Source organism: Macaca mulatta, chromosome 7 (assembly GCF_049350105.2).
Source record: "Macaca mulatta isolate MMU2019108-1 chromosome 7, T2T-MMU8v2.0, whole genome shotgun sequence".
NCBI lineage: Eukaryota > Metazoa > Chordata > Mammalia > Primates > Cercopithecidae > Macaca > Macaca mulatta.
Genome location: NC_133412.1, coordinates 57,227,948 through 57,240,544, shown reverse-complemented (window position 1 = coordinate 57,240,544; position 12,597 = coordinate 57,227,948). Strand labels below are relative to the sequence as shown.

Below are 12,597 nucleotides of genomic sequence, written 5' to 3'. Positions count from 1 at the left end.
ATAGACCTCTCCCCACAACATGCCAGTTGGTGTCCCCCAGAACAGGTGATGCAAGAGACAGCAAGAGAGCAAGCAGGAGGCTGTGGTCTCCAAAGTGGCACACCATCACTTCTGATTTATTCTTTTAATTAGATGTAAGCCACTAAGTCCAGCCCACACTCAAGAAGAAGGGAATTAGGCTTTGCTTTTTGAAAAGAAAAATGTGAAAGAATTTGTGAGCATGTCTTACAACCACCACAGCTGTGGCCACTCTTATTTCTCACTACAATATCAAGGGACCTCCTACCCAAGAGATGCTCACACACTCATGGATGGGAGGCATTTTTCCAGGTATTCCTAATAATTAAAAATAAGTAACTGACCAGGACTGGGATCGGGCCCTTGAGGCTCTCTCCAGACTCACTGCTAACTTGCCAGGGGACCTTGAACAAGGCATGCAACTTCTCTGTCTTCATTTCTTCACCTGTAAAATGAGAATTACAATACCCATAAGATCAGCCTCTGTCTTCCTGTGGGTAACCTGATAGCTTTGGCCCAAAATGGGGGATTTCAAACCTCTGCAAACTTAGGGCTGTGAAGCGATGCCCTGGAACTGCTGTGGAAGCAAGAAAGGGTCGAGCAGGCCAGGTTCTGGCCACTCCACCCGTGACCTGAACTCAAGCTTGGTTTGGGGAAGGCCTCTCTGAGACAATCCCCTTTGACTCACTTCACTGAGCTTCTTATATGAAGATAAAGTTCTTCCACTGAAAAAGCAAAATATCCACTTGGCATATAATATATCCATACATCTGTGTGTGTACATGGATGCTCCTTGTTAAAGTCACTTCCAGCCCTATCATCCAGGGACTCCTAAACCAGCACATCTACCCCTCGATCCAAAGTAGCCCCTGCTGCTCTTTTTCAGAATGGAGTCATATCCCTCATTGACTGCACTTTATTGGAGGAGCCAGAAAGCACGGAGGAGGAAGGTGAGTGTGAAGGCTGCATGGGCGCATGTGTGTGCTTGCACAGACATACACATGCTCACTCCTAAAGGTTGGGCCAGGCATTGGTTTCTTTAGGAGGAAGGGAGGATGCTGAAGTGCAGAGGGGAGGTCCACATATGCCGTCATGCACGCACTCTATTCAGTCCCTGCTACAGCTGGGCTCTGCTCCCCTCGTACTTCCAATAAGGTGTGGAGAGACCAGAGCCTGAGGCTTTAAAGAAAGAGCTCCCAGCCCAGCAGGTGATGACCCTGATCCACCTTCCTGGTTCCTTCCAAGCTCCTTGGGCTGCTGGGCCAGTTGGCACTGTTAGGTTTTGGGGTCATGGCATCTCGGTGAGCACGCCTCATTCATGCACCTGCATGTGACATGCACAAGGACTCTCAGGGCCACATGCTGGGAGCCAGGGAGACACCCAGCCCTATCTCTGTCCTGCAGTGGAAAAGGAAAGAATGTGCAGGGGGCACTGACAGAGGGATTGCAGGGCTGAGGGTCCTAAGAGAGGGAACTATCCCCTAGCAGGGACCAGGAGGGGAGGCAAGACCTCAGTGAGAAGGGACTGAACAACTCAAATGGAGCTGAATGGGGAAGTGCACGGAGGGCAGAGTCCTTGGTGCTGTGATGTTTGATGGGATTTACCTCCCAAGGCATCAGAATTGGAGGTGGGGTCATTATTCAGATTAGGGGGAGTGATCACTACTGTTGGGCCAAAGTTGGCACTCATCTCCCTTCTTCACTGACCCCAAGCCAAGACCCTCAGAGATGCCTCTGGATGCCCTGCTCTGTGGGGACACCAGCAGGACCCGTGCTCTTTTCCCTCCTCAGACTGGGCCTCCTGGGGTGGGCTGTGTCTGAAGCACCTCAGCCTCACAGGCCCAGCATGGCATGGGGATGGGCATGGGCCTGGGGGTTGCCACACACACACTTGGCAAACACAAACACACACACACACATGCCCTCATGCATGCACCCTGTTCAGCCCCTGCTACCACTGGGTTCTGCTTCCCTCATGCCCTTCCAGTAAGGGCCAAACCAAGTGGTTCCCCAAGGGAAGAATAAACGAGGAGGCAGCTTACCTGGAGCCTTCCTACCAGTGCAGCCTTCTTTCATCTTGGCCACAGCAGGTCCACAGGAAAGCCCAGACTCAAGTGGCACTGTCAGGCCCCAAGGCTCTTTACCCTCCTAGGCCCAGGGAGGTGGGAGCCTGGCCACAAGCGTCCCCCACCTGAAACACACTCACACACAGGCACCCACTTCTCAGAGACTCCAGCACAGTCCCAGGACAATGGGCTCCCCCGTGCCCAGCAAGGACTCCTAAAATTCTCAGGTGTCAGAACTGGAAGGGACAGGAACCTCAGAAATCAAGTCCCACTCCTGTTGTACAGGAGGACATCTGAAGCCCAGAGAGGGAAGGAAACCACCTCAACATCACACAGCCATAGAGCTTCAGAGGAAAGCAGAGCCAAAGCAGGCCCTTTACACCATTAACCCATTCAGTGCATCCCCAATTAATGTGAGTGCATTGAAAAGAATCTTGAAGCCGTGGTCTTAGTTTTTCCAAATAAACAGCTTTCAAGACTTCAAGGAATTTTCAGGTTAAGAGCAGTAATAAAAATACCTTGGATTCACTTTTGCTTTGGGGAGCTCTAAACTGAACTAAATGTCCAGTCCAATCCATAAAAGTTTAAGATCTTGAAGTTCCTCATTTGGCCCCAGAACCACCTTGGGGGTAGCAGGAGGGCCTGGCTGTGAGGCCCATTCTAGCCCTGCCCTGGCTTGGCCACCACCCTGCTGGGAGCCTTGGACAAGTCCTCGCCTGGGACCTCACCTCTATTGGTGTAAGGAGGGCAGAGGGCAGACTGATTCCTAAAGGCTCTCCTGCTCTGAATCCGGAACTGCCCTGAGTGATCGTAAGCTACGTCTTAGTTTTTCCATCTTTGAAATGGAGATTCCCCACTTAGAAAAATAATATTCTGAAAGTAGCAGCAATTGGCCTGGTGCCTTACCAATGCAGAGCCTCCACCGGTACGTAAGACAGGGACCAATAAAACATTTTCCAACTGAAAAAGTGTCCACATTCATGCTGCTAACTTTATGTTTTACAACTGGAAGCCAAAGGATCCAGCCAAGACATAGATCACTTGGATTTTAAAATCGGGGTGGAGCCAAAGGATTCCCCGCCCTTTACGGTCATCCTAGTGGCCTCGTCCAGACAGGAGAAGGCGGCGTGGACCAGTGACATCAGCCAGGTGAGTAGCGTCACCTGTTCCTGAAAGCGAGTGGTCCCTTCATGCTTAACCAGGTCAGGGGCTTGGCTGGTGGGGGGATGGGGAGGGGCGGTGGAGTAGCTGCACTGTTCTGCAGAGAAAGATGCAAGAATCTTCCAAGTCCACAGCCCTACCCAAAGCTGAGCTCAGCTAGTCCATCCCATTTACAGTCCCCTGGGTCACCTTGAAAGTGTGGTCTGGAAACCCCTCTTGCATCTGTACCACCTAGCAAGGTGATTTTAAAAACTTCAGTTTCCTGGACCCTTCCCCCTTTCCCCACTACCCTGCCGACCTACAAATCTAAATTGTTGGCATATGACCTGCAAATCCACATTTTAGTACATGCCCCAGGTAACTGATATGCACAGAAAAGTCTGAGCATATTAGATGTAATAATGTTCACAGTGAGAGAACGGTCTCCCTGAAAGCCGAGGGTAGCTTCTTCAGTGAGTCGGGGCAGCTACCTAAGATCAAACCTAGCCTCAACTATGCACATGGAAGATTTAGTTTTGCTTTGGCCTGCTGCAAGCATTAGGGTCATTCGCCCTATTTGGAGCATTAACCAGGAAGCACAGACTTTCCCAGCTGCCAGTGAGCAGACCCAGAGTGCCCATGGGTGCCTAAAGTACAAGGGGTGAGACTTGAGTCCAAAAAGAGGTTGTCAGCAGCACCGGGGTTCAAGCCCCAGGACAAGCCCCTCCCTGAGCCCAGCAGGGGCCTGTGATGGATCAGGGATGTGCCATCCCAGCAGCTGGGAGCCTTGGTCATCCTCTCTGTGGGGTAGGGTGTAGGAGAGCAGCCAACAGCAGGAGAAGGGGAGGGAGGTTGGTGGCCCCCCCCACCATGGTCCAGAGGGTTGCAGGAGGCCTGTGCCTGTAGGAACTGGAAGGGCAGGGCAGCATCTTCATGGGATCTAGGACGGCTGCCCTTGCTCACTCCCCACCTTCTTGGTTTTGTGCCCCTTCCAGGCTCCCCTGACTGCCCCTCCCAGCCTTCCTTCTGGCCCACCTGCCCATCTCACAGTCCCAGAGGAGTAAGGCGGGTAGGATGATGCATAGCACATGCCTGTTCTGAGTCTTCCCACATGTCTTCAAAACACCCAGGAAGCCCTGGAGAAAACTGCAGACCCTGAGCTTGGCCCTTTCACACCCCCAGTGAGCTGCAGCCGTCAAAGGCCCAGGGCTACTTGCCCGGAGGGTGCCCACTAGTCCTCTGCCCTCCTTGCAGCTGTTGTGGATGCCAGTGAATGGGTCAAGGTGGGAGTCCTCTGGCCCCTACACCAAGCCCTCCTGCCTCCATAACACTCTGAGCCCCTGGCCAAGTCTTTGTTCTGCAGTCGCTGGTAGAACCAAAGCTAGAGAGATTGTCAGGTGGGTGAGAGAAGTGGGACTGAGAAATGCAAATGACAGAAGCCTCCCTCATTGGGGTCCTGGCCCTGCCCAGAAGTCTGGGCCTGGGAGCTCCACCACCCACTGTGCCAGCTCTCAGTTGCTACTTCCCAATGACTTTGACACCCTCCTCCCTGCAACACACACATTCTCAAAACCAGAAGATTCTGTAATGTGCCACCAAGGCTTCCCCATCGCTATGCCAAGAAGAAACCCTCTCATGGCAGAAATGTGAAGACCCAGGGCAGGGGACAGTGCAGGGGAAAAGAGGCAGCCCCCCCAAGAGATGCAGCTTTTATTTTTGTTTGGGCGGGTACTTTTTATTCAAAGCAAAATTTGCATTTTGAATATTTTTGGAGGTCGAGTGAAATGTACAATCATCTGTGGCCCTCCTGCCAGTAGCCTTGCCTTCCCCAGGACCCCACACCCATGCATTCTTCATATAGAAAACCATCCACAGCATCCAAGTGTTGGCACTGTGATGGTCAGAGCACAGAGAGAATAGTTCAACACCCCCGTGCAGCGGGGCAGAGGCCCTGCTGGGCTGGCCTCCCAGGAGAGAGATCCTACATCATCTTGGATCTGATCTTGTCCTTGACACTGGACCCCAGAGATCAGCAACAGAATGGTCAGTGGCAGATGCATTCATTTTGCATCCCAGTGGTTGTTTGCAGTCAACCCAGTGAGGTAGAAGTCATTATCCCCACTTTGCATATAAGGAAACCAAGACTTGAGATCAAGTAAGTTCCCCAAGGTCACTCAACTGAGACTTGACTTCTGGCCAAAGTCTAAAGGATGCTTCACACTGACCCTGCCTTTGCCAGGACAATGCCCTTGAAGCTTGAGGACCCTGTGTCAAGCCAAGGCATGTGAACTTTACAGTTGGCAGAGCTCCTGGTGGGCCTGGGTCCAGCAATGGAGAGCTCTCACGCTGGGGTCCTCTCTCTGATTCTAGTGTGTGGATAACATCCGATGCAATGGGCTCATGATGAACGCGTTTGAAGAAAATTCCAAGGTCACTGTGCCACAGATGATCAAGTAAGTGCCCTAAACCCCTTTTGACCAGGCAGCATTCCAGAGACTGAGTACCACAAGGCGACAGCCAGGACACTGGGATGAGCCAGCTACTGGGGTTCAGAGATGCTGGGCTTTGTCTTCGGGGGTGTTTTGGATGTTTTCTTGTTTGTTTGTTTTGAGTTGGGTGATTGCTATTTGGATGATTGCTTTGGCTTAGTTTGTTTTTTTTTTCTTTGTTTGTTTTAATTTTTTATTTCCATAGGTTTTGGGAGAACAGGTGGTATTTGGTTATATGAGTAAGTTCTTTAGTGGTGGTTTGTGAGATTTTGGTGCAGCCATCTCCCCAGCAGTATATACTAAACCCAATCTGTAGTCTTTATTTTTATTTATTTATTTTTATGTTTTGTTTTGTTTTTTTTTTTTTTTTTGAGACGGAGTCTCCCTGTGTCACCCAGGCTGGAGTGCAGTGGCGCGATCTCGGCTCACAGAAACCTCCGCCTCCCGGGTTCAAGTAATTCTTCTGCCTCAGCCTCCTGAGTAGCTGGGACTACAGGCGCCTGCCACCACACCTGGCTAATGTTTTGTATTTTTAGTAGAGACAGGGTTTCACTGTGTTAGCCAGGATGGTCTCGATCTCCTAACCATCTCGTGATCCGCCCGCCTCAGCCTCCCAAAGTGCTGGGATTACAGGCGTGAGCCATTGCCCCTGGCCCCAGTCTGTAGTCTTTTATCCCTCACCCTCTTCCTACCCTTTCGCCCTGAGTCCCCAAAGTCCCTTGCATCATTCTTATGTCTTTGCATCCTCATAGCTTAGCTCCCACTTACGAGTGAGAACATATAATGTTTGGTTTTTCATTCCTGAGTTATTTCACTTAGAATAATAGTCTCCAGTCCTATCCAGGTTTCTGTGAATGCCATTAATTCCTTCATTTTTTTGGCCAAGTAGTATTCCATCTTATATATATGTATATGTATACCACAATTTCTTTATCCACTCATTGATTGATGGACATTTGGGTTGGTTCCACATTTTTGCGAATTGTGCTGTTATAAACATGCTTGAGCAAGGATCTTTTTTGTGTAATGACTTCTTTTACTCTGGGCAGATACCCAGTAGTGGGATTGCTAGATCAAATGGTGGTTCCACTTTTTGTTCTTTAAAGAATCTCCACACTGATTTCCATTGTGGCTGTACTAGTTTTCATTCCCACTAGCAGTGGAGAAGTGTTACCTTTTCACCACACCTACGCCAACATCTATTTTTTTTTTTTTTTTTTTTTTAGTTTTCTATTATGGTGCTTTGGCTTAGTTTTGTTATGGTTCATCTGTTTTGTACATGTGGATTATTTTTGTATTTGGCTGTTTAAAATATAACATTAGGAATGAAACTTTATCTACTCTTTTTTAACAACTATTTTTCTTTTCCTAATTAAAAATTAATACATAGAACATTTCAAAAACCAGAAAAACCAAAACACAGGCTCCAGGACCACTGTGTTTGTTTGAACAATCCCCAGAGACAAGAGGGATTTAGCAGGTGTCCTCCTAAATGCAGCTCTCCAAGCCCTGGGTAATGCAGCCCCCCTCACCTGCACCAGGCACAATTATCTTGCAGTCACCTGCGTGCCTAACCCCCTCACCATACCCTCCTTCTGCCCCAACCCTGGAGCCCAGCGGCTCTCTGACCTCAATTCCCATCTCTGAGTTCTGAGTCTGCCTTGCTCACCTGGTGCATGCTAGGACTCTGTTCCCACCTGGGCCATGTTGCTGTTGCCAGAACAATCATCTAGGTAACCCAGGCCTCTTTGCTACTTCACATACATGCTCTGGGGAACCGAAGAGTTAATGCATTTAATGCAGAACATGATTTAATGTGTGAAATCCTTTATTTCCACTCACCACCAATCTGAAGTCAAGTGTGATGAAGCGAGCCCTTTATGAACCTACTGTGTGCCAGGAGCTAGCCGAGGCAGTTTCAGGTCCACCAGGTCTTTAAGCCTCTGCACAAGTTGATAAGGAATTATTCCCCTCATGACTACATCGCTGAACAGGTGGTGGGGTACAGCAGGAAAGTCTGGCCTCGAAAGCAACAGCCCTGGTCACCAGCCCTAGCTTTGTGTGTGACTATAGACAAGCCGCTTAACCTTTCTGAGCTTGGGTTTCTCACGTTGTAAATGGGGGACATGATAGTACCTACCTACTTCCTAGATCTGTTTCAATAATCCAATAAAACTCACAGCTGGAATTACCATTATATGTTTAGCGAGTACCCACTCAATTACCATTATATGTTTAGCGAGTACCCACTCATGCTCTGGAAAGGGTGCACACTGAGACAGCCAAAGGAGCAGATGAACTTTGGGAGGCCGAGGCAGATGGATCACTTCAGGTCAGGACTCCAAGACCAGCCTGAGCAACATGGTGAAACCCCATCTCTACTAAAAATACAAAAATTAGTCAGGCCTGGTGGCACATGCCTGTAATCCCAGCTACTCAGAAGGCTGAGATGGGAGAATCACTTGAACCTAGGAGGCAGAGGTGGCATTGAGTCGAGACCTCACCACATGTATATATGTATATATATTTTATATATATGTATATTACATATCTATATATATAATATATTATATTATAATAAAACAATATAAAATATATATTAACATATAATATATAATTTTATATAAAATTTATTAAAATGTTATTAATTTTAATAAAATTAAAATCACCTACGAAAGAAAAAATAACAAAATGTTGAACTATGATAGTGATAAAGTGAATGGAATGTCCAGATTAAAATGACAACTTTAAGGACCCATCTGCTACCAATCTAAAGCCTGGCTTCCTTCACAGGAGGACCAGTGAGGGGACCAGGGAAGCAGAAATGAGCAGGTGGGGTCTCTGTCCTCGGGAAATTCATCGTTTAGTGAGAGAGAGACACATAGAGAGATTATTAGAAAGCAGTGTAGCGCATGCTGCAGAATGGAATCTGTGTAATCCAGGTGAGGTCCAGAGGATGAGTGACAGATCTACCTGGCACAGTTAAGGATGGTTTCTTATGGAACGGGACATCAGAGCTGGCCTCAAAGGATCAGTTGGACTTTGCTAAATGACTGAGGGGGAAGGGCATTCTGGGAAGAGGGCACAGCATGAACATAGGTTCAGAGGCAAAAAAGTGCATGGTGTTTGGGGAGAGTGCAGGGTTGGGGAGAGTGACATGTCATGAAGGCAATGACCTTGATGCAGTTGTGGTCTCCAAGTACACTACCAGACAAACTATTCTAGAGGCTTTGGAACAGATTCATAGGCTAAGTTAAGATGCTTCATTTTGGGGCCTAGAGTATTGATTTTGTTTTTGAGACAGGGTCTCACTCTGTCACCCAGGCTGGAGTGCAGTAGTGTGATCTCGGCTCACTGCAGCCTCAACCTCCTGGGCTCAAGTGTTCCTCCCACCTCAGCCTCCCAAGTAGCTAGGACTACAGGTGTGCACCACCACACCTGGCTAATGGTGTATCAATTACAAACACATAGCAAGACACCAGGGAAAGGAAATGGGATAGCTGCTGATGGAGTGCAGTTTGAACCAAGGAGCCCATGCGATGGAAAACACTTGGGCCAGTGGCACAGACTTGCCCTCTCCCCGGTGTAGGGGCGAGTGCCTGGCCACAGCTGCAGCCATCAGTTCACCTGGAGAACAGCTACAACTTTCTCTGCATTTCTTGGGCAGGGGACACAGAGGGTCAGAATAGCCATCACCAATAGGTGGCTGACTTAAGACCTAATAAATATTGAATGTCCCATATGCCTCATGAATATTAAGCATAGCGTCAATATTTGGCGCCTTGTGGCTATTTAGTGCCTTTGGTCCTTCTGTCCCTTCCCATGTTCAGCATGCAGGTGCTCTCCTTGGTATACTATGTCTAGTGTAAGTCTTCTGTACTTAGCTTCATCTGTCTTCCTTATTTATTTCTCTTACTTTTATGGCCCAATTTGACTTTCTTAAATAATATAGCGATCCACACGACGTAGTGAAAGATGGGGCTGGAGCAGTGGGCAAGGGTCAGATCACAGTAATGTGACAGGCGAGGAGTGGGGCTTTGTTCTGTAGGTGATAGAGACAAACCAGGGGAGTGGCAGGCTCCCCGCTGCTGGCAACTCTGATGGGGAGAGTGGGGAGTGGAGAGCCCAGCTGGAGAAAGGTGTAGGGATGATAGGCGGGGAGTTGGGGGTATTCCTCCCATATGTCTCCCAAAACATGCTGAGTTTCTAGCACAGTTCCCTGCTCTCAGACTGTGAGTCAAGAGCATCCTGATTTTGGGTTTGCAAGACAAAGGCATACACCGCACGTGTCCCAAGTACTCCCACTAGCCCCTAACATGATGCATCCAGGCCTTACCACAGCAGCTCTGTGGGTGGATGTAGTGGTCAGGGTCTCAGGTCAGCCACCAGCAACCCAAAACTGAAAAGTCTCCTTCCACCTGCCAGGCTCCTGGGGCTGAGGCTCTGCCCCAACATGTGACCTCAAGGGCAGGTAGACTCAAGGTGGGGGCACTGTCCCTGGGAAAAAAAAGAAAAAGTCCTTTTCCCTTCAGGCAAGGCCTGTCATTGATGCCTGGGGGACAGGAATACCACTTGGAGCATTCATCAAGAAGTGTTGGAAGATCAGAGAGAAGCAGATCTGAATTTCCAATGAGAAAATGTTCACATTCTAAGGCACTGAATACACTTTCTAGCAGGGATAGCAAGTATCTGGCACTCAAGCCAGTCATCTCCCATCCAAAGCCCCTGGCAGACATTGCTAATGGATCACAGCACTCTCTTGTGTTGAGTCTGAAAGCATAGCCCTGGGCCACTGCCACCAGTCTGCCTACTTTAATGCACCCTCCCATTTTACAGACAGGGAAGCTGAAGTCCAGGATAGTTCTACAGAATATTGGGGATATTGCCGGGTGTGGTGACTCTTTCCTGTAATCCTGGCACTTTGGGAGGCTGAGGCAGGCAGATCAATTGAGGTCAGGAGGTCGAGACCAGCCTGGCCAACACAGTGAAACCCCATCTCTACTAAAAATACAAAAAATTAGACAGTCATTGTGGTGCATGCCTGTAATCCCAGCTACTCAGGAGTCTGAGGCAGGAGAGTCGCTTGAGCCCCAGAGGTGGAGGTTGCAATGAGCCGAGATTACACTACTGCCCTCCAACCTGGGCGACAGAGTGAGTGAGACTCTGTCTCAAAAAAACAAAAAAGAGGGCGGGTGCGGTGGCTCACTCTGTAATCCCAGCACTTTGGGCAGCTAAGGTGCGCAGATCACAAGGTCAGGAGTTCCAGACCAGCCTGGGCAACACAGTGAAACCCCGTCTCTACTAAAATACAAAAAATTAGCTGGGTGTGGTGGTGGGCGCCTGTAATCCCAGCTACTCAGGAGGCTGAGGCAGGAGAATCACTTGAATCCAGGAGGCAGAGGTTGCAGTGAGCCAAGGTTGCACCACTGCACTCCAGCCTGGGCGACAGAGCAGGGGTCCATCTCAATTAAAAAAAAAAAAAAAAAAAAGAATATTGGAGTTACCAGAGGCACTGGAACCAACAGTGATTGTGAGGTTTAAAACAGAAAAGGGGCTGGGCACGGTGGCTCACGTCTGTAATCCCAGCACTCTGGGAGCCCGAGGCGGGTGGATCACGAGGTCAGAAGATGGAGACCACCCTGGCTAACACATGGTGAAACCCCGTCTCTACTAAAAATACAAAAAAAAAAAAATTAGCCGGGCATGGTGGCGCGCGCCTGTAGTCCTAGCTACTCAGGAGGCTGAGGCAGGAGAATGGCGTGAACCCGGGAGGCAGCAGAGCTTGCAGTGAGGAGAGATGGCGCCACTGCACTCCAGCCTGAGTGACAGAGTGACAGAGAGAGACTCCGTCTTAAAAAAAAAAGGAGTAGAGAATGCGGGGGCTTTTCTTCACTTTCTCTTCCCCCTCCAGTAGCAGGAGCCCACAGAAAAGGTGCTAGAAGCAAACCCTTGCCAGAGGGATCAGATGATCCCTATTTGGATGCCAGGCCTGGGCTGGATGCTTTGGGATCGTGATGTGGGAGTGGCTGTCCTCTCCCTCTGAAACATGCAGCCCAGTGGGAATGACTTGGCTTCATTTGAGAGACAGTTCCTGAACCCCTTCAGCCTCCAGGGCTGGACGTCGCCCTTACTCGATGTTGCTGTCCCAGGCACTTCCTCCAGCCCAGTATTTCTTTTATTAGTGCTTCTTCACAGTTTCTCGCCTTCCTTTTGAGACTTTTAGTGTTGACTAAAGGAAAAATGATCAAGCTTTTAAAGAATACAGGTTTATTTTCTTTAGAAGCCTTCCTGAGGACTGTCGACGGAGGCCGGCAGCCCGGGAGCCGCCCTTCAGGGAGGTCCTATCAAATCCCAGCACAGTGTTTCAGCCAGCTTAAATGCAGGTGGGGGGCTCAGCACCTGCAGAATCACATCAGACTTGCTGAGAAGAGACATTGAAGCAGAATCACATAAAGGTTTGGGCATGAGAATACATCTGGTTAGAGATGACAGAGGCGTCCTCACTAACCCCATCAGACGTCATCTTATGTTTGGGAAAGGCAAGGACAAGGGTCATTTATCTTGTAGGGAGAATAGAGACTCAGGCAAGAGACCTGGGAGGCCATATGCTCTGGCCTGCTTTGTCCTCAAAGCATCTTTCCAGAGAGCTGCACATCATCACAGAGTCGGGGGCCTTGTGGAGTTATGCCGTCGAGCAGAAATGAGCAGGCGTGGCTTCTCTCGTTTGCTACTTTGTCTCACAGTAGTGAGAGGTCCTCTCTCTGTCCACTCTGTGTTGCTTCCATGTTCTCTCATTTCATCCTCTTTGTCCTTCTCTGATTTCTAGGGCACTTCCACAAATGTGTTTAATAGACCACTCTGATTTTCTGATTGTCCGATCTGCC

General features: G+C 49.1%; 1 protein-coding gene across 20 annotated transcripts in view; it reads left to right on the top strand.

The window, feature by feature from the left end:
- The window catches only part of RASGRF1 (Ras protein specific guanine nucleotide releasing factor 1), a 306,382-nt gene that overhangs the window by 239,243 nt on the left and 54,542 nt on the right, over nt 1-12,597 (top strand). For 18 of the 20 annotated variants that reach the window (XR_013395851.1, XM_077940098.1, XM_077940099.1 and 15 more), the window contains 3 exons: nt 905-968; nt 3,097-3,233; nt 5,595-5,677. Coding sequence is in view for 18 of the 20 variants with exons in the window: in XM_077940098.1 (XP_077796224.1) it covers nt 905-968; nt 3,097-3,233; nt 5,595-5,677 (284 nt within the window). In the remaining 2 variants the exon portion in view is untranslated. Of the gene's footprint in view, nt 1-904; nt 969-3,096; nt 3,234-5,594; nt 5,678-8,506; nt 8,546-12,597 lie in introns of those variants that run through there. The other 2 variants (XM_077940091.1, XM_077940104.1) reach the window with 2 other exon arrangements.